Source organism: Lepisma saccharinum, chromosome 1 (assembly GCF_977018435.1).
Source record: "Lepisma saccharinum chromosome 1, izLepSacc3.1, whole genome shotgun sequence".
NCBI lineage: Eukaryota > Metazoa > Arthropoda > Insecta > Zygentoma > Lepismatidae > Lepisma > Lepisma saccharinum.
This window is the reverse complement of record NC_139229.1, coordinates 145736434-145757348: the sequence shown is the minus strand read 5'-3', so window position 1 is coordinate 145757348 and position 20915 is coordinate 145736434. Positions and strand designations below refer to the sequence as shown.

Here is a 20915-nt window from a genome sequence, read left to right as displayed (position 1 = left end):
CACAACAGAAATGGAACACACACTGAAATTGCTTTATGGAAAAGAAAGTTAAATAGGCTTTATAAATAAAGTGAAGAATGTGAAAATTCCTACTTTGCACTACATAGGTTACGGTAAATATCGATAAATATAAGTTTAAAAAATATTTTTGAGTGTCTGGTCAGCAACCAATTTTATAAGCAATATTTTTCGCATGGCCTGAGAACACACACGCAGCTGAACCCTTTCATTTATCTTGCACGTGAGCAGCACGGATATTTCATAGAAGAATGATCATTACAAAGCATAGCTTTCCTTTCTCCTATCGCTCCTTCTTCCATTATTTAAATCGGTACAGATTTGTAAAACTGCTGCACGTGTTCGCTCACCGTGGGCTACCTATCCGGAACTGGACGCTCGAAGCAGACGACAAACGAGCTCTCCCTAAGGAGTGACGTAGTAACATGGCAGCGGCGTGTTTTCAGCGCAACGCTAGCCTCCCAACTTTGGAAGTCTAGTTTCTGCCTTAAACTGGACGCAGAGAAACGCGAGAACTTGCAGGGGTCATTTTTCCAGGGTGTAGTTTTTAAAATTGTTGTAAAAAAAATTGAGTGGAAATGTCCATTCCTTAGCTTTCTTTCCAGACATCTTCCCCCTAATTTTGGGGCATTCGATCGATAACTATTGATAATTACATTCTCATCTGTAAGATACAGTTATACATAGACGTATTCTCCTAAATCTCATCTCATTACATTGATGTACGATACACACAGTGGCGAGCCCAGGATTTTGGAAAATGAGGGGTTACGTCCCACCTTGGACACGCCACTGGATACGCATCATAATTTTGTTTATAATTGCTGTCACAATAATTAAAGCTACCCCTTCCGATGGAAAATTCAATGGCTTTGGATAGGGGGAAAACAGGTGATAGCTTTGTTTGGACTGTCATACTAATATGGGTGCGTGTTTCTCTGTGGATTACTTCTTTCGTGTTTGGCCACATTGTTAATGGCATTCCCTCATTCCCTTTGGTGTAAGTTTTATGGCATTATATTTTCTGTTTATATTGGTGTAATTCTAAGTCTATGCTTCCAGCGTCTAAACCTAAGTGGAGCCGAGATCAAATAACGGCTCTTATCGATGCATTTAAACAAGAACCATGTTTATATGCCATCGGAAATCCAAATTACCATAACAAGCAAGTGCGGGCTTCAGCGTTGCAACGTGTATGTGCAGTCCTGAGGGTACTTCGACCAGAAACACACATGAAAGAATGCCAAACAAAATTTAATAATTTAAGAACACAGTTTAATATTGAAAACGCAAAGGTGAAGAAATCGCTGAAAAATGGCGGTGGAACTGCAGACGTGAGTATTAATATTTGTTTTGGTTTCCTCAATATAGAGTGGAAAGTAGAGGTTTCGGTTTCTAATCATCCGTCCACCTTGATGATTTTTCGACTTTTTAATTTTTTTAGTAGAAGGATTGGGGTGGAGAACTAGTTTTCATAAAGTTTTGAAGCGCGGAAACTTTGGGAAGTAGTCCAAACGCAAAAACATTACATATTCACGGTCCACTGCAATACCAAAGTTGTAGTAAACAAATGGACGTGACTGTGAATAACCCTGTATAATTCGGTTCCTTCCTATATGAGTACATGTAATGTTATCGAGTTAGGCTACTTATAGGTTTAGTAGGTTGTCTTGGTATTCATATTTTTCTTTACACACATTTCAAAGCACCAAATATACATGTGCTGTAACGTTTTGTAAGCAGGTCATTCCATATCAAATCAACCAAAAAAGAAGTGTTTTTGAACCTTTAGGATTCCGATTTATATATATATATTTGCTTATTCATTGCATGCACCTATCAAGAGGACAAAAAATACAAAATTTCAGATTTTTTGGGCTCTTAATTTTTGAGTTATTGGCTTTCAAAATTCGGTATGGGTACTAGTTTACTATACCAGAGACACCTATTAATGATTTATTTCGCAATTTTTTACATTGCTAACGTACTATTCTGCATTGTGGAACATTTCTTCAGGTGAAATAATGAATTTCTAACGAAAATAATGTATATTTCTTACAATAACGAGTACTTACTGTTGTTCCTTATTTCCCACAAACCTTCCACGGGCAGCCCCAAAAACCATTGACGTTGGCCCAAAAATTCACGATAGCCCCACAAACCATCACGGGGACGAGGTATGCCTACTAGGTTAGGTTAGGCCTGTTAGGTTAGGTTCCATTAGCACTCCTTTCGTTTAATTTAGCATATATGGACAATATGAGAGGGTATTGTTCTCTCGTGCAGAAAGCAAATGGCGGCAGCAGCAATAGCGTATCGGAAATAGATTTTCGTAGAAAACCACATGCATTCGCATTGAAATGGATCAAAATTACATTCCCGAACATCAACAACACTGCAGAAAATGATTTGCGTAAGTACTTTCTCCTGTAAATTTGAAGAAATCCATCTCCGGTATAGTAAAGTGTTACTGTTGAAAAAAGTTCCACTATGCATGTAAGGTAACAAATGTAAATAATTCAGAAATAAATGTGTTTAACTTAAATGTGTTTTCATGATATCTAACTGGTACCCTGAGGTTGTGCTTTCAAAATTCTCACATGTTTGTACATCAGTGCCATCAATCACTGCACAAAACACTTGGCTAAATTTGTGCAGAATCAAAGGAACTAAGCCATGGAGACACTTCGTGGGTATCCATCCACCTTACAAGAATCTGCAACATCTATGTCTTCTGTGGTGGACACATGATACTTCATGTTTAGTGTCAAGATTTGGGAGAGAGAGAAGAGTTTCATCCTTAATTTCCAGAACAGCAGTACAAGAAAACACTGTCAGTCAAGTGAACCAATGAAAGTGGTTCCAATCTTCTGGGATATACTTAAGTTTTTCGGTAACACTTTACTATACCGGAGACTGATTTCTTCAAATTTACAGGAGAAAGTACTTACGCAAATAATTTTCTGTAGCGTTGTTGATGTTCGGGAATGTAGTTTTGATCCATTTTAATGCAAGTGCATGCGGGTTTCTACGAAAATCTATTTCCGACGTGCTATTGCTGTTGCCGCCATTTGCTTTCTGCACAATACGTGCTATTGCTGCTGCTACAACATGACGTGTCGAGGATGAGTCGTGAAGTTGTTGCTGGGTGTGGAAGATGCCGTGGAATTTGTAATTCTGATGTTGTCCGTATATGCTAAATTGAACGAAAGGAGTGCTAATGGAACCTAACCTAACAGGCCTAACCTAACCTAGTAGGCATACCTCGTCCCCGTGATGGTTTGTGGGGCTATCGTATGTAAGAAATAGACATTATTTTCGTTAAAATCCATTATTTCACCTAAAGAAATGTTCTGCAACACAGAATAGTATGTTAGCAATGTAAAAAATTGCGAAATAAATCATTGATAGGTGTCTCCGGTATAGTAAAGTAGTACCCAAAACTCACAATCACAATATTTTCAAAATTTTTGAAATCTTTAAACAACTAAATGTTGTCATTTTCTTCTGTTTTTAATTAACTTTAATTTGAAATCGATATGACTGTGGAATTCGAATTTTGTAATTTTTCAAAAACTAAGAAAAATGTTTTTTATTGAAAGTCTCAAAAACACCCCTTTTAATTTTGGGGGGTAAAGAAAGTATATATGTTAAACACATCAATTTACTATTTGTATGTGGGCCTCCCGATGGCGCAATGGTAGCGTCGTCGCCTTGTAATCAAGGGGTCCTGGGTTCGATACCCGGTGGAGGCACAAGTGGTTCGGATCCCACTTTAAACTGTAGGTCCAGTCCCGATTAGCCTTACTGTGCATAAAGTGGACTTAAAACAACAAATCAATCAAAATCAATCAATACTATTTGTATGCAAAAATTTCATAATGGAAGGGCAATGGGTTCCTATGGAAATTACACTTTTTGTATTATAAAGTGCCTGAAATTTTCTAAATTTGTTGACTTTCATGTTAAAATGAATTATATCCTCAGTGGTTGATGTTGGAAGTCTTCATATTTATCTACTTTATAATTTTTGAACTTCAAATAACATGAGAATACCTACGATTTACCTCTTTTAATACATGGTAAGCAAATTGAAAAATCCTTATTTGTGTTGTACTTGCTTGTATATTTAAATGCTGCTTTGTTGTTGCAATAAAGAAAGAAAGTTAAAATTAAATTAATGAATGTAATCTTTTGCATATTGTCTGTATATAGGTAAAAGGTAAAGTTCCCCATGCATATAGCACCATGCCATGAAGGCATATTTACAGGATGTGGGGGTAGGGCCTCATATATTCTTGCCATTTTGGAGATAATGTGATCAGCACATAGCTCCGGCCACCTTTAATCCCCATGGTTGCCCCCCAGGTACCCATTGATTTGGTTGGGGGTGAGCCCCAGATCCACGTTATGCAACCTTAGATTCAAGATTCATCTACCTCAGGAATCAAACCCAGGTCCCCCACGTAACAGTCAGATTCCCTACTGACCAGACCACTGCAGCTGTATAACTGCATATAAACATATGAGCATGTCAAAAAGGTACTTCTACTGATTGTTCCTTTTTTCTTTAATTTAAGTACATTCATTTTTGATGGAGTGTGTAATATAATTGTTGGATATATTAGATAAGATACCAGCATTAATAAAAACCTTTGTAGAGGTGCCGTCACATGGTTGCAACATTGATAAATTTTTAAACATTAAGTATCCATGGAATTTGTGCAACTCATCATCATCTTTATAAACACTTGTAGACATGTACTAAAATTATAGTTTATTTGCAGTTTGTCATTTCAAATTGGGATTGGATTAAAATGTTTTTTTTTATCTTTCTAGGTGTATCAGCCCAGCTTGTGGTATTTTGATAAAATTCGATTTGTGGAAGATCATTTTGTACCCAGAAAAAATCCTCCTTTACGTCCAAAAATGAAGCAGGTAGGACATATATTATGTAAATGGCAATTAAAATATATATATATGACTTCTACATACTAACTCACCCAGGTATGCATCTGGAAAAACCTGGAGAGAAGGGAAATGTCAGGGAATTTTGCAGATCGTCTGGAATTTATTTATTTATTTACACTACAGGCAAATGCCCATTTACAGTGTCTTGTATTAGCATGTTGCTTGTTACACAGAGTATGCAATCAATAGAATCGATAAGGTACAATAATATGATAATAGGTGTTAAAAATAATATAAAAGGTAATATGAAAAAGAAATAGAAAGTAGCAACCTGACAAGTGAAGTTAAATCTTACACATGATATGACAAGAATAGATGCAGAGAAAAACAAAACAACCAAAGAAAAACTTATGAGCCACACACAACACATAAATGATGTGTAGAAATAATGACAGTAAATAGCAAAGAAACTGGTCCTTAACATCAATTCTTTCACCTGAACAAACAAAGTATGTACATAGAAAATGACTGAACTGCTGAATAACGTCAAACCTTGTTTTGAAAGTAAGTTTCAATTTACCTTTTGAACTTTCGTAAGTTTTGAAAGATGTCCACCTTATCATATGATTTTGCAATTTCATTATACATCCTATACATTTTCCGAGTGGGTGCTGCATTGGCTGCATTTGTTAGAGCTCTTGGTACTTGTAACAGCTCTCTCCACGGTCTTATCTTACTGTATGGTACATAAAAATGAATTTCTGGGTGGAGTCTAAATGAGTTGTTTAGAAGTTTTTGTAAAAATTGTAAGTGATGTACCGGGTGTCCCAGAAGTCTTTCCCTGATTACAAACTTTATCATATCCGCTGGTGGCTCAGTCGGTAACGCATCTGACTACCATGCTAAAGGTCCCGGGTTCGATCCCCGGCCGGTTCAAATCCGGGAACTTTTCTAACGATGGAAGCGGCCCCGGCGCCCACCCAGCGTTGAATAACATGGGTACCTGGGGGAAACCCTGGGGGGTAAAGGCGGTCAGGGGCGTGATGCTGATCACATCACCCCCACTCACAACCGGATCAAGAAAGTGTGGGGCGTTACCCCCTCACCCCCTATACGCCTTCATGGCATGGTGCTAAGCACAGGGGAACACTTTACCTTTTTTTTGCTATATGCAATGTAGAGATGTGAAAGTGGTGCCAAAAGGTTGGAAAGCTAACCAAGTTTTTTGTTCCAGGTTTGAGTAACGTGGCTGTAGTGTAGCAGTGTCAGTGCCCAGGAAACCGGAAATGTTTACAAATCAGGAAAAAGGTACCTGGTCTCGAATAACAGTGCAGAGGAACTTTCAAACAATGTATGGAAAGATGCTTCCCGATGTCGAGAGCATTAAGTCGTGGTATGACAAGTTCAAGACCACAGAATCTGTTGCTGACTTACCGAGAAGTGGCCGACCATCAACCATTGTGATTTCAAACAACGTAAAACATCAGCCAAAAAGATATCTTCATGATATCTTACACAAACGTGTATTGTTTCGTGCATACGAAGTGCAAATTGTACATGCTTTGTTGCCAAATGATACCAGGACACATTGAGCTTTTTCCTGATTTGTGAACATTTCCAGTTTTCTGGGCACTGACACTGCTACACTATAGCCACGTTACTCAAACCTGCATCAAAAAAACTTGGTTAGTTTTCCACCACTTTCATATCTCTACCTTGAATAAAGTTTGTAATCAGGGAAAGACTTATGGGACACCCTGTATATTTCTTCTATCATACGTGCATTTTAGAGTCTGCACTTCCACTTCTGGATTTGGTTCTTGTGATTAAACTCCAAAAAAAGATTCAGTTTAGACACTTGTTTCTCTTGTTCTTATGATTCTCAGTCTTGTGCAAAATTATGGTTCTTTTGAATTTCTGTAATAAATTTTCAGTTTTATAATACTAGATATTAGAAAGAATATCAAAGTAAACTTGCAGTCCAGATATCTAATTGATGACTAAAGTGCATTGACAATATGATCATAATTATCGGAAAGGTTGGGGAAGATGTGGTTATCATCTATTATTTTATAGATCTTAGTCTTATTGGCATTTCCTATAGAATTCCTACATGCAGTGCTCGAAAAATCTTCTTCAGAACTAGTTGCCAGCTCTCAAAATCAGGCACCACCTACTAGCAATTGTGCATACTATAAGAAGCTGAACATCACCGAATTCAAAACATGGATAAATCATGTGTGTGTTTAATTATGAAGTGCTTGCGAAGAGAAAGCGGCAAGATGGGGGTGGAGGGCAAAGCGTAAGAAATGTTACTGATTCTATAGAATGTTCACAACGTTGATTTAAAAAAAATCATTTACACTGTACTGTAATTTGAACATAGAATCTTCCAAATTTTGTACATGCACATTTAGAAAACTGCAATATTACAGCAAAAGATCACAGTCGCCATGGCAACCAGGATTTTTCGAGCTCTGCCTATATGCAACAACAATTTCTCCAGATGCTGTGTACTTATAAATGTAAGAAAATGTATATGGTTTATGAACTTTTTCTGTTGTTTTTATATTGTGGAGATTTGTTATGGAGAAATAATGTACCTCTGTTACCTTAGCCTGAAGGGTAGATGCAGGTGATTTTAGATTTGATGCCGATTGTAATTTTACATTTCACTCGTAGAATTTTCACGTGTTGTTGTGTGTAGAATGAAATTTGCAATTAAAAATTTCTGAAAGTGAATATTCATAATAATTAACGGATTATATGTATATTTAATTGAAAAACATGGTTTAAAAGCAAAAATCATGATGATAAAGATGTCTGGAAAAAAATCATATTTGGACTGGAAAACCTGGAAATGTCGCGGAATTTCATAATAAAAAAAATGGCAGCAACCCAGTTACTATTGCAGGTTAAGTAGTTTGACTGTATTGAATGTGTCAACACTAATTTGCCAAGAGGGCTCCCACATTGCCAAATTATTATCACTGTAGCCTTTGATGTGAGTGGTCCTGGCAAGAGCCGCAAAAATTGCAATGTTTACCCAGCATTGTGAGAAAATTGGCGAGCTACTTGAAAATAATTATTCAGGAGGCCCCAGTCTCAGAAGCCAGGAAACAGCAGTGATGATACTTTATGTGCTGACCTTGCATTACCCGGTGAAAAGGCCACTTGGCAGGCTCCGGCCCTCAGAGCTATGGAATTTAGTTTAGTTTGCTAAATATATCTGCATAGAATTATACCATGTAAGCAACAAAACCTGAGATGCCAGGAATTCTCACACTGGAAAGGATCTGATAACAGGGATTTTTTCACACATCTCGAACATGCCCCATAACATTTTTCACGAATGCCCAATTTATGGTCATTATGGCTCTAAATTGACACTTTCACTCCGCTTCCCCAAGATGAAAATTTCTGAATAAACCCATGTAGGATAGATATTGTGTAAAATAATTTCCAGTGAAACTGTAGTGAGGAATTATACAAATAAAATTTCTGTATATTAGTTAGCTTTTAACAAGATGTTAGCCTGTTCATATTTAGTAATTCACAATTGATTGTTATTGTAACATGCAGGAGTGTAGTGTTTATCACAGGAGTAATTACTTGAAATACAAAGCACTTTTCACAGAACACAAGGATGCTAACAGTAATTTTATTAACAGCTAGAAAAATAACTCCTGATCAGAGTTGTCTTGTAATGGAAGAGAGGGGTATCCCCCCATATATATGTTCATACATCAAAAGACGTTACTCAAATCCTCCCATCACCAATAATTTTTAATTACCATACTGCACATGAAATAGATCTTAGTTGTCTGTACATAAGTATAATTCATGTATTAGATTAAATTGTATTAAATTTTTCTACGTGAGAATTATACTCACTGAAGGTCTTGTACTACAACCTATAACTTTTTCCACATGAAATTTACCGTGATAATTCGAACTACTATCCGTGACAAAAATATTCAGCCCTCGGTTTACACGCTTGTAAAATTTTACTCCATGGGAGGGAAAAAGTCAAATATACCTTTCACGAAGGGAGAACGTAACACCATACAGTTCATAATTGACTGTACATATAATAATGAAATTTTGTGTACTTGAAGTTTGATTATTTTTGCACCTCTAGAAAAAATCAAATGCATATGTTTACTAGACATTTTAGGGAAACTCGCAAACTTGAAATTCATAATTTCAATGTTTGTTCAAATTTTAAAAGTTTAGCACGTGTACCTCAAATATAGTTCCAGATATTAATTATTCTTTTGCACTCCTAATATGGCAAACGGGTGCATGATGTATGGCAGGGTATGACCAATCTCAGGCTCTGCGGGCTGCAGGCAACTTCCACAGCATTGCTGCGAGAATCGAGCAAGTGCATTCCGTCGAGCTGATCCAAAGTAATGTCGCAACATAAAATAATGAATGAAATATTTGTCATTGCAAATGGAGTACTGCTGTACTACATTTTTTTCTAGCTTTTATCTTCATATGAACGTCATCTCCTTTGATACCCGGCGAAGGTATGTAGTGGTTTGGATCCCACTTTACACTGTAAGTCCAGTCCCGATTATCCTACCTGTGCATAAAGTGGACTTAAAGGGAGTAAACAACTCAACTCGGCTTTATATGAACATCACTTTCCCAGTATTATTTTATGTCTCACATTTAAACAGATAAGTCGATGAAAGATCCAGTCTTCTCTGTATACATTAATAACACACCCGCTGCATACAGTGATTTCATAAGAAAGGGAAACAGATTGAGGTCAGTGGCGTGCGGTGACATTTAAACTAGGGTACGCAACATGGGCCAACCGAAATGAATTATGGGGGCCAGAACCCCCCCCCCCCTCCCTGGCCATCATGTTATTCAGAAAATAACTTTTTCCTACAACTTTATAATGGGAACGAGGTAAAATATATGTATGATATTTTATATTCGCAAATATATTCTGATAGCTACGTAGAGTCCAACAATTCAACTTTGATTATTTCCTTCATGCAGTGCGATGAACATTGAACGGGAAGGAAATGGCTCAATCATTTTCCATCCTTTCAAATTTCATGTAATAAATTTGATAAATCTCAGTATCCTCTACTATTTCACACCTTTCGCAGAGGAAACCAACGAATAAGGCCAACAATAAAGTGTCACTGTTTTTCTACTGTCAATCACTCTGTAGAGATATTTGTTCTTGTCAAAAATCCAAATGCCTAATATACTGCTTACCATCCTTCACAACTCCTGCCTGAAACAATTTTTCCAAATCAGGAACAGACCTTTCATTTCGGATTGTTTACACTTTTTTCGTAAATTCCGAAAATCCCTTCTTCAGTATGTCATCAATAACTCCTGGTCCCCCTATTTTATCACTTCACAGCACCGACAAACAATAGAGATCCTGTAATGTAAATAATATGAACGAAACACTCGCTGCACATTTCACAGGACAGAAGAAAGCAAAAGTCAACCTCCCACGGTACGTTGTGTCCGGTCCGCTATGCCCGAAAACCACGCGTTCTTGTGGACGAATGAATCGGAGTTGCCAGTCAACAAAGTATTTTGTAGAAGGGAGATAATTAAGGACAAGTAGAAAATACATCAGCATACATCCCAGAACACTTCAAAAGCTAAACTACAGTACATCACTTTGCTATGTCTGGCGGGAGGGAGAGGGGGAAGGGCTCATTCGAATCCCATTGTAAGAATTGTGTTTTATTATGTTTTTCTTTTATCATTCATTCATATCGTCGGGTCAACAATCAACACCCATGCTATGGAACTCAAAGGAAATGTTGATCCCGAAAGGAGATAAACAGATACTCTCATACTCTGAGAATTGTGCTAAACTTGAAAATTGTTCACATATTTTCCCCTCGACACAGTGACAGTCCATTCAGGTCCTCACCTCCCTATACGAAAAAAACAACTTGCTAGTGTAACTTTAATCTCGCATAAATATTTTATATGTGATAGTTTACGCGTATATTAAATATGATCTTCCACCACTACATATTCTTGCCCTCCTCTCTGATTCCTGTATCACTTTTTATAATGTATTTTTATTGCAACCCAACAGTAATCTATCTACGCGTGGCTGCTAAATGCTAGTAAGGTAAGCATTCCAGAAAAAAATATGTTGACTACTGTCAACACTGCATACGCTGTCAAAATCTTGGGTACCCTCGATACTTAGAACCGGGAAAGAAGTGAGAGAGAGGGTAGGTGCGGGCAGACCCAAACATGTGGTCGGGGCTGATATGAGCCAATGGGGTTACCTTCCGAATTTCTAGGGTACCAAGCAGAAGAAACAGCGTCTTTCTGCGGAAATCGGCAGGAACGCGGATCGGGTGGGTGCCGAAGTCATAATCGTGATCATTCGGGACTGCCTTCAGGAAGGCAGCAGCGTGTTCGTGCGGAAATCGGAATTTCTTGCAGTGGAACTGCTTTCGGAGCGATAATTGTTGAATTTTCATGTTCGGGGAAGATGAAAAAGTGTTAAGTTTTTCTTACTGTGTTGTGGGTACGCAGTGCGTACCTTGCGTATCCTGAATGCACGCCGCTGATTGAGGTGCATACTAGCAATAGCAATGCATATAAAAATTATATTTAAAAAAATTGCACATTTCAAGCCTTCACGCCAACTAACATTTTAAAATATATTTCGAGCAAAAACAAATATAAATTGTGTTTATCTCGCAAAATTCACTTAATCATCGTGTTGAGTAGTGGTGGTGGTTTCAGCATTTAACATGTTGCTATACATTCCACCTGAAATATTTCTTATATATTTTGGTCTGTTTCACAGCTGCAACTCTTGTAATAAGCAAGGAGTTGTGGGTTCATTACGAGAGACTGAAGAACTAAAAACATTAATAAATTTTCAATAAATTTAATGAGTAAAAGGTAAAAGTGTTCATGCTGTTCATAATTGATTCTATTGAACTAGATAATTAAAATAAAAGTCTTGTATCTGTCTTCTCACCATACCTTGCAAAAACTCGACCAATAAAATATTGGGTCAATGGAAATTTTTGTTGTTCCCTTTTTCTTTACATACCTTTTTCACTGTGCTGACGTAACCCCCAACACTCCGCACTGCACTTGACACCTTGGTATATTCTTGATATGCACCCATTTGTTTATCCTGGTCAAAATATCTCTTGGCACTGACTGTTATTTCTTTTGCACCACTATGATATTACCGTCTTTTCATTTTAATGCAACAAAATAATCACTTCACAGAAAACTCAATACTGTGCGTACGAACAAACACTCAAACTTGTGAGAGACCCGACTGCCTGGATAGAATGCACATAAGAATTATTATGGCTATGTGGGAGTTCAGACAATAATCCATGGCAGGAATGTAAACACAGGAGTAACAAAAGAAAATTTCGGCATCTCTACAATGCTTTCCTTTGCACAACACATTGTTTCGGCTCATTTCCCATGTCAAAAGTTTGTGGGATGCAGAGTTTATAGGGCAAGCGGAGATGCTTGGCAACAAAGCTCACTTGCTCTATGTGCGTTCTTAGCAACGATATGAATTGCGTGGGAACCGGTTGCCAAGAAAAACAATTCTCTCTATTTTCAATTCGCATAGATATGGACATTTGATTTCTATTCCACAGCCATCATTTTGGTATGCATTTCATGACCATTGGGCTGACCATTACCGAGATTGCAACATCATAATTAATCATTAGTTGTGGCTGTTTCTCAGATGATAGTACCATTATATTTGGCTGAGATATTTCCACATAAACAAGCTTTAATCACAAAAAAAAATATCCTATTTTTACGACTGTTTTACACGAAGCTACGAGATAGTATGTGGATATTGAATTGCATGTAGAGATTTTTTATTTGAATGAAATTCAATGCTGTATGATTGCACTACTGCTTAATACATCATGAAATGACACATAGTACATCCCTCTCTCCAACAGTTTGCTTGAAACAGAAGAGGATGACTTCACGCAGCTAAGAGCTGGGATGCAGATTCTCAGGAAAAAGTTGCTTTCCGAATAGTTTGATCCATATTGTTACTTTAGTGCCATAAATAGGCTTTTCTTTCCCTTTTGTGTATATTCATTGTGTGCATAGCTGTGGTGGTGGAGATACAAGTGGGCGAGTACAAATCTCGTGTTAATATTCAACTTCAATAGTGTGTGTAGAGTGGAGAAGAATGGGACATATGGAAGGATGAAGAAAACTATGGCAATAGACAGCATCTTTAAACCAAGAAATAAATCTATTAAGTCCTCAAATGCAAGTGAAGTGGTTCCTTCTGATAACAATCCATAGAGTACTGGCTTCAAAGAACTGTGGAACAAAGGATAGGTCTTTTGGTCCAGGAAACTAAGTGTGAACATATCCAGGGAACTTTGATGTGAAAAGTTGATTAATCACACTAGGCTGGAATAGTTCCCAGTTCTGCTTCATAGTTCTAAGAGACTTGTTTCAGCATCAATGGCTAGAGAGGTGGGGCTGGTTAACTTGAAAGGCACAAGATGGCACATACTTCCACTATTGTGTTCTTTTCTACAAACAAAGTGGTGGTCAAGGTGCTCATCAAAACCTGGAAGCCGTAGGAATGAAGCTATTCTGCAAATGGAAGGATGCTGTGAAAGTGTTCAACGACCATCAGAAGAGGGCTTACCACAGAGACTGTGTTGTCAGCTGATAATTTCATTGCAGTGGAAAGTGGCTAAGTTAAAGATGTAACATGTCAAGTAAGTTCTCAGCAGCAAGAGAGGTGCAAATTCCAACAATAGAAAAAAAAGATAAAGTGCTCCCTTGTGCTTAGCACCATGCCATGCAGGTGTATAGGGGGTGTGGAGGTAACGTCCCACACTTTCTTGATCCGGTCGTGAGGGGGGGTGATGTGATCAGCATCATGCCCCTGACTGCCTTTACACCCCAAGGTTTCCCCCAGGTACCCATGTCATTCGACGCTGGGTGTGCACCCTGGCCGCTTCCAACATTAGAAAAGTTCCCGGATTTGAACCGGCCGGGGATCGAACCCGGGACCTTTAGCATGGTAGTCAGATGCGTTACCGACTGAGCCACCGCGGCCACATTCCACCACTCCAGTAATAGAAAACTGTAATTTTCTGGGGACGGCATGAACTACCCTTCAGAGGAGATGATCACAGAAGTAAGATGGCAAGTTCCACACCCTCCTTCACTTCCAGGCTAACTGGCGACGAGAACTTAAAGAAATATCTGACAGATGCCAATAAGAATGCCACATATATAAGCCCTGTTATGCAAAATGAAGTGCTGGATATCTTTGGGGAAATTATATGGAGCAAACTGGTGTCCTATATCCGTTGCTCTCCATATGTCAGTGTTATAGTTGATAAGACATTAGGCATGGCAGGAACTGGACACATTTTTGTGAGCTAAATATATTGACTCCACTTTCGTACTGAAGGAAGATTTTTTGGTTTTTGTGCCAATATATAGCATGCCAGGCAATGCAATTGCACAAACAGTGATTGAAAAATGTATTACATGGTCAGGCAAGGCTACGATGGTGCATCATCTATAGCTGGAAAATTCAACGGTGTGCAGGCAAAAATCAGAGAATGGTACCCTAAAGCTACATTGCATTGCGTGAATCACTGGTTGAATATATCTTTGTCTTTACCATGAATGTAACTCACATTCGCAATTCTTTGAACACAATGAGTGAAGTTTATGATCTGATTTGAAACCACACTTTCGCTGGAATCACTCTGAAAACATCTGTTAGTGAAATGTTATAAGAAAGCAAGCTAACAAGATTAATTGTATTATGTAGCACCAGATTTGTTGAACGTCACGATTCTGTCATGATTTTTGTGAAACTTTGTGGAGCCAATTGTTGCCAGTCTGCATACCCTTACTGAATGTTGGAAAACAATTTCCCACAAAGTTTCTCCCTTCTGGGTGTGGCAGTGTTGACATTTCTGACTCTCAAATGTTTTAATTTATGATTCAAAGTGTATCCCAACACTGCCAAACAATTGTTATCATCCACCTCCGTTGCCCTGCGAAATGCTGTTTCATGAGATGAATCACGTTTTTAACATCCTGCAAATAATGTATTTTTTATATTCTAAAATGTTATAAGGAGATCAACTCCTCCCTGTAGTCTGTTTGTTGTTCTAGCTTGCTTCAACCTTTTGGTCCTAGGTTCAAACATGATGAACATACAGAACTATGAAACTTAACCCAAATACCAAAGTTTGTACCTAATTATTTAGGGGAGACCGGGGTAATTAGAACATGGGGTTATTGGAACATGTTAATGTAGAATAATTTAAAACGAAAAGACTGGTGTAATAACATTTCATACCTATGTACCTACACTAAACCTACATGCAGAAAATTTGTTATTGGAATAACTACACAAAAGTAAGTTTTATTTGACTTTTATTATACACCTGCAAAAAATGATGTGACACATGTTTGGTGTTTCTCTGCTTCTGCATATACTGGATGTGAATGAAAGAACCCTTGCAACATTTTCTTCACCCCTATAATAAAACATAAGGGCACACATCTTTTCATGTGAGTTTGGTTGTCTATGGGCAATTTGCCTGGTTTTTATAAGCAAAGTTCTTATTACCCCAAAAATTTCTGCAAAGGGGTTATTAGAACATTGCGTAATTTGCTTGATTTTGCTTGGGGTAATTAGAACAGTCATGGGGTAATAAGAACATCATCTTGAAATACCATGAAACGTAACTACTTTTGGAACAACCTGCTTTTAGACTGGAACTGAACCAATCCTGGTGCTCGTTTGCCGAAGTCTGTCTTTGCTCAGTACATAGGGAGAGTGTGGTCTAGGAGTTTCAAGAAATCATACCTAGTGTCGGGATTTAAAACTACTGGTCTGTTTCCACTGGATAAATCCATGTTTCCATGTGAAGAATTTGACCCCCTTGCCCTAGCACGATTTCGTAATCAAAGTCAAGAAGACTTACAACCTGGATCAACAGTTGTTGCTGATGTTCAGATGACTCAGAATTCACGAAATGCCTCCACTGACATCCCACCAGGAGCAGTTCAAGATCCAGTAAACATTCACACTGCCAGCCAACCAACCACTCCTTCCTCTTCCATTACTTCAACAGCAATGCCAACGCCTTCAGATGTTGAAAATGTTCTGAATAGAAGTACTACACCACCATCCCAGTATCTGTCTTTTGAACAATTCATCAGAGAATCTCTTAGTAAACAACACAGACCAAGCGGACAAAATCCAAGAACAATGTCTAGTGGTAATCTATCAAGAGTATGCCTTTCTGATCAGTATGGCGAAATTCTAACAACTGAAGATGCTATGCAGCGACTGAAAGAAATGTCTACTAGGCCTACCAGTGCCAAAAAAAGAAATCGCCCTACTCAGAAAAAAATACCCACAGGACAGACCAAAAAAGACAAGAAAAGAATGTCCCTTCAATCCAGCTCTACTTCTTCAGAAAGTGAAATAGACCTATCTCTCAATGATGAAAACAGCACCGACATTGAAGATGACGTGGAGCCACAGGCTGAAAGTGAACCAGGCCCAGCAGCTGAAAATCAGCCAGGTTGTTCTGGTATACCAACTGTTCCAAAACGGAACACAACACAGGAAAACAATGAGGAAAGTGGTAGGCCTAATGAGGCCGATGAAGAATCAGAGGATGACGATGTAGGCCTATTCAAACTGGAAAAGTACTACGCTGTATATTACGAGCGAAAGTGGTATGTTGGTGGAATTATTAAAATCTCCAATGGCCAGTCTAAAGCAACGATCAAGTTTCTGGAGGAAAAAGAAACTGGCAAGTTCGATTGGCCACGAAGACCCGATGTTGAGGAAATTGATAGGAAGTTTATATTTTACGGACCTTTGGAGTTAAATGGAATCGGTCCATTTACCCTTCCATTGTATGACATCATTAAGAGCAAGTATGAAGCTTTCAAAAAAGAAATCAAACATTCAAATCAGTAGATCTACTGGTGCCAAACTGACAAATGTTAATATGGGTCAAGTGTTCTTTGGTGTAGCTTTTGTCATGTAGCCTATATTTTATGGTTTCATATATAATTGTTTTTTGAGACTGATAAGCTTAATTTCTGTATATATTAGTTTCTCACGACAGTTAAACCTGTTAGTGTAAGTTATCTTAAGTGTTTTTAGAAGTATTAGCACTACTTGTTACAAATTGGAGTAAGTTTTCCTCCAAAAAAGATGCTTTTTTTGTACTTTTTCTAATTGATATACTAGATTGTACATGTAACTATTAGAAGTTTTTCTTTACTACATTGTAGAATGGCCTGTAACCTTTCAAATAAATCATAGAACACTGATTTTTCATTCACACATGTTTGCTTCACAGCTGGGAAATTGAACTTTATGAAAAAAGACGTTAACTTGGGATTTTATTTAAACAAGCATTGATAACTCCAGAAGAAGTAGAGCTATTGTGTTCAAATTTGCAGGATAAATGAGACATTTATATATGATGTTTGTATTACCCCAACAGCAATCTAAAGCTATTCAGTTGAAATTTCTAACTTATGTTCCATTAACCCCAAATGGGGTAATTGGAACAATTTTATGGTGTCATGACAATTTTTTTTTTTGGACGAGTATTTGCAATGCAGGTATGGTCATTATTTTTTTCAAAAATATACAAAAGATGTCCTTTGAAATGGTAGAAATTTTTAAAAAATCCATCATAACTTTCTGAGTAATTTACAGTGGAACTTCTACAGGCTGTTTCCTGTTCTAATTACCCCGGTCTCCCCTAATATAGATAATTATGAAATATAAATCAAATTTCAAAGTAAGTTGCATCATTATTTTAATATTTCATCTTTAACAGTATTTTATGTTTTTCAAGTCATTGCTTTTTTGTATATTTTTCTTTTGTTCTTGCAGTTGGCAGCTCTATGTTACACTTTGTATGTCAAATTTCCACTTACATGTTGCAATCCTGTTTAGAATGAGGCATAATGTATGCAATAGGATTATTTTGCCTGCAAGATTATTATGAGATCTCACCACAGAAAAAAGCACATGAGTGGTTAAGAAGAAAGGCAATGGCAGAAAGGTAAATGCATGTGTCTTGTATTTACAGGTGCCTATCCGCCCACTTCCTACAGCTATTCCAATCATTGAGGAAAAAGTGACCTTAGTAAAGGAGGATGCTGCAGTGTTGCCATCTCCTGAAGCATCAAATACCTTTCATACAGTCTTTTCGTTGCCTCTTACAATGTCCACCTGCCCTCAGCCAACATACTGTAATTCATCAAGTTCGGAACCCGAGCCATCAACTGGAGGGCTCGAGGAAAACTGCACGGAACCACCACCATCTAGTTCCTTTTATTGGAAAAGGAGAACAGAGCTAGAAGAAGCCGAGCATTCTTCTCGAATGGAAGTGCTGAGGAAGGAGATGAAAATGAGGGACTTGGACATTGAGAGAAAGCAGATCGAACTCGAAATCAAATACACGGAATTACTTTTGCTACAAAAGAAACTGAAAGAGTAATTTGTGTTGTATGTCTCATGCAGCATTTTAGGAAGTGTGTGAATGTTTTTATTTTTTTTTCTTGTTTGTTTCTTTTAAATTTGGTTTTAAGCCCACTTTATGCACAGATAGGCTAATCGCATCTGGACCTAGGGTTTGAAGTGGGATCTGAACCACCATGTGCCTCCACTGGGTATTGAACCTAGTGCCCCTTGATTACAAGGTGACAATTCTACCACTACGCCAACAGGGAGGCTGAATGTTTTCAGAAGTATAAAAGTGAAAATGACAAAACAAAACTGTGTGCAAGTATTTATTTAGCTGGGCTGTGAAGTTAGCATCCATAGTGTGCTGAAGACCTGACAGATTGAATGTCTACAAATATGTTCATAAAACTTTTATACCATTTGTTAATAAATTTTTATATTTTTACAGTACTTGTGATATTTGACATGTGCACACTTCATTCACCTTTCAAATAACATTGCTCCTTCATACTAGAAGACTGAAAGTAAAAACATATTTTAAAATTTTTAGATCATTAATTAATTAACGTGGAAGATCCAAGATATCTCACGTAGTACACATATTGACACTTTGCAAACTTCCTGTTCATATTGTCAGATCCATTTAGTTAGGGTTACCAGACCTCCAGATTTTCCCAGACATGTCCTACATTTTAGCCTTATGTCCGGTGTCCGGGAGGAATTTGAAAAATGTCATAAATGTCCTACATTTTGAGCATCACATAATATTAATTACGAAAGTAGATAACAGAAAAAACATGCAGGTTACAAGTCTATGGACTGCGCTTCCAAACTCAATAGTGAAATTTATCTTGATTCAGCCATTGCCCAAAAAGAAAAAAGTTTGATCTGCTATTAAAAATACGGAAAAACGGAAGCACTTAATGAACAAAGTTTTGGAAGCACTTTCTGAGCAGAATCTCTTGCCTTAGGGATTATACTGATGGAACAAGGTGTTGCCATTCTTATTCAATATAATTTGATTGTAAAGCAGGGGTATAGAGAACAAAGTTATTCAGGGTGTCTACCAGTCAAGAAACTCATGGTAGTCAAGAAAAAGTAAAGAAATTAACAAATAGGTCAAGAAGTCAATTCAAAGGCAATAAATTATTCTTGTGGTCAAGAATTTTTGCTATCATGATGACTGATTGGTTGATTTAGTTTATCTTACTTAACTTTTTTCTCTCCCTTTGGTTAATGGCGAAAATGATAATGAATGGTGGTAAGGTAAGATGGATGAAGGGACAGTCACAAACATATAGGGACAACCGACACAAGCCCTACATAAGATTATACTGGCTTGAATCCAGACGCCAAAGCTTTGCTCGTCTGCCAAACACAGTTCAGGATGCATTAATACGAGAAAGCAGATCTAATTCTCTTCTTAAATTTAGCTTCAGTTTTCATCTTAACTAGCCCTTTGGTACGGGTTTTCAATAAATAAATATTTATTTTCTTAATTACTAATTTCCAATTTTACCTAAGTACGGGTCGGATAAATAAACATTAAAAAAGACGGGAAAAAGGTCTAGAAAAGTCCAGAAAATGTCAAGATTTCTGGATGTGTTATTTTGGTAGACACCCTGTTATTGAACTAAAGACTATCCAAGATGAAACTTCTCGAATTTTAAATTACGGGAATTGCTGAATATTTGTTTAACATTACAGGTCATAATTCAAATGTTCAGAGAGTACTTTTATTACCATCAGCACAACAGACTAACGAGAGAAATTATTTTTTCATAAAGTCTGTAAAATAGTCTGTTACTGGTTCCTATAATTTCAAAGAGTTTGATTGTACACTCTAACATAAATATAGTTTGACTAAACCTGAAATTTTGATAAAAATTATCTCCTCAGAGAAGTACCACTTAAATGATGTAGTAAGAGGTGCATTGATTAGCATGATTGCAAGTCTTGAAATTTTGCATTTAAAAATTCATTAAGAATTCATTTTTTTAAAACTGAAAAGTGTAATTTTTCAACTACTTTCTAACGTGCTCTATAGAAATATGTATTATTTATAGAGAATGTTGTGTGTCCTACATTTTGACTTATGTCCTATATTTTGGGACAGCATGTCCTACATTTCCCTTACAGCGATCTGGTAACCCTACATTTAGATGAAATAAGAAACCATCACCTTGAATCACACATTGTCCTGACTCAAATAATCTGCCACTTTGGATTTCATTCAGTACTTCATTGTACTGGTTTCTTATTTCAACACTATTGAATCTGATTAAATGAATGAGAAGTCTTGCAAAGTGTCGTTACATGTATAATGAACAAAATGAATTAATGAATTTTGTATTGTATGTTACAATGCTACATTAATTGCCTTTGATCAATGTCATTAGTGTGTACCGGAGTGATATTTATATACAAGGGTCGTTCAAGGTTGAACGGGACTTTTATTTCTAGACAGGAAATA

General features: G+C 37.3%; 1 protein-coding gene across 1 annotated transcript; it reads left to right on the top strand.

Moving 5' to 3' along the window:
* The first annotated feature begins 990 nt into the window (after positions 1 to 990).
* On the top strand, positions 991 to 18887 carry LOC146002211 (uncharacterized). Its single transcript, XM_083139930.1, has 3 exons — positions 991 to 1352; positions 4858 to 4956; positions 18066 to 18887. Exons 1-3 carry the CDS (start codon positions 1071 to 1073, stop codon positions 18474 to 18476), a joined length of 792 nt encoding a protein of 263 aa, XP_082996056.1. The 5' UTR covers positions 991 to 1070; the 3' UTR covers positions 18477 to 18887.
* Positions 18888 to 20915: the final 2028 nt, after the last annotated feature.

What these genes read in the sequence shown, in the direction of transcription:
- LOC146002211 (XM_083139930.1), top strand. Translation starts at nt 1,071, where the DNA reads ATGCTTCCAGCGTCTAAACCTAAGTGGAGCCGAGATCAAATAACGGCT. An exon ending in ATGGCGGTGGAACTGCAGAC is followed by an intron (nt 1,353 to 4,857) that starts GTGAGTATTAAT and finishes TTATCTTTCTAG; the next exon opens with GTGTATCAGCCCAGCTTGTG. An exon ending in TACGTCCAAAAATGAAGCAG is followed by an intron (nt 4,957 to 18,065) that starts GTAGGACATATA and finishes TTGTATTTACAG; the next exon opens with GTGCCTATCCGCCCACTTCC.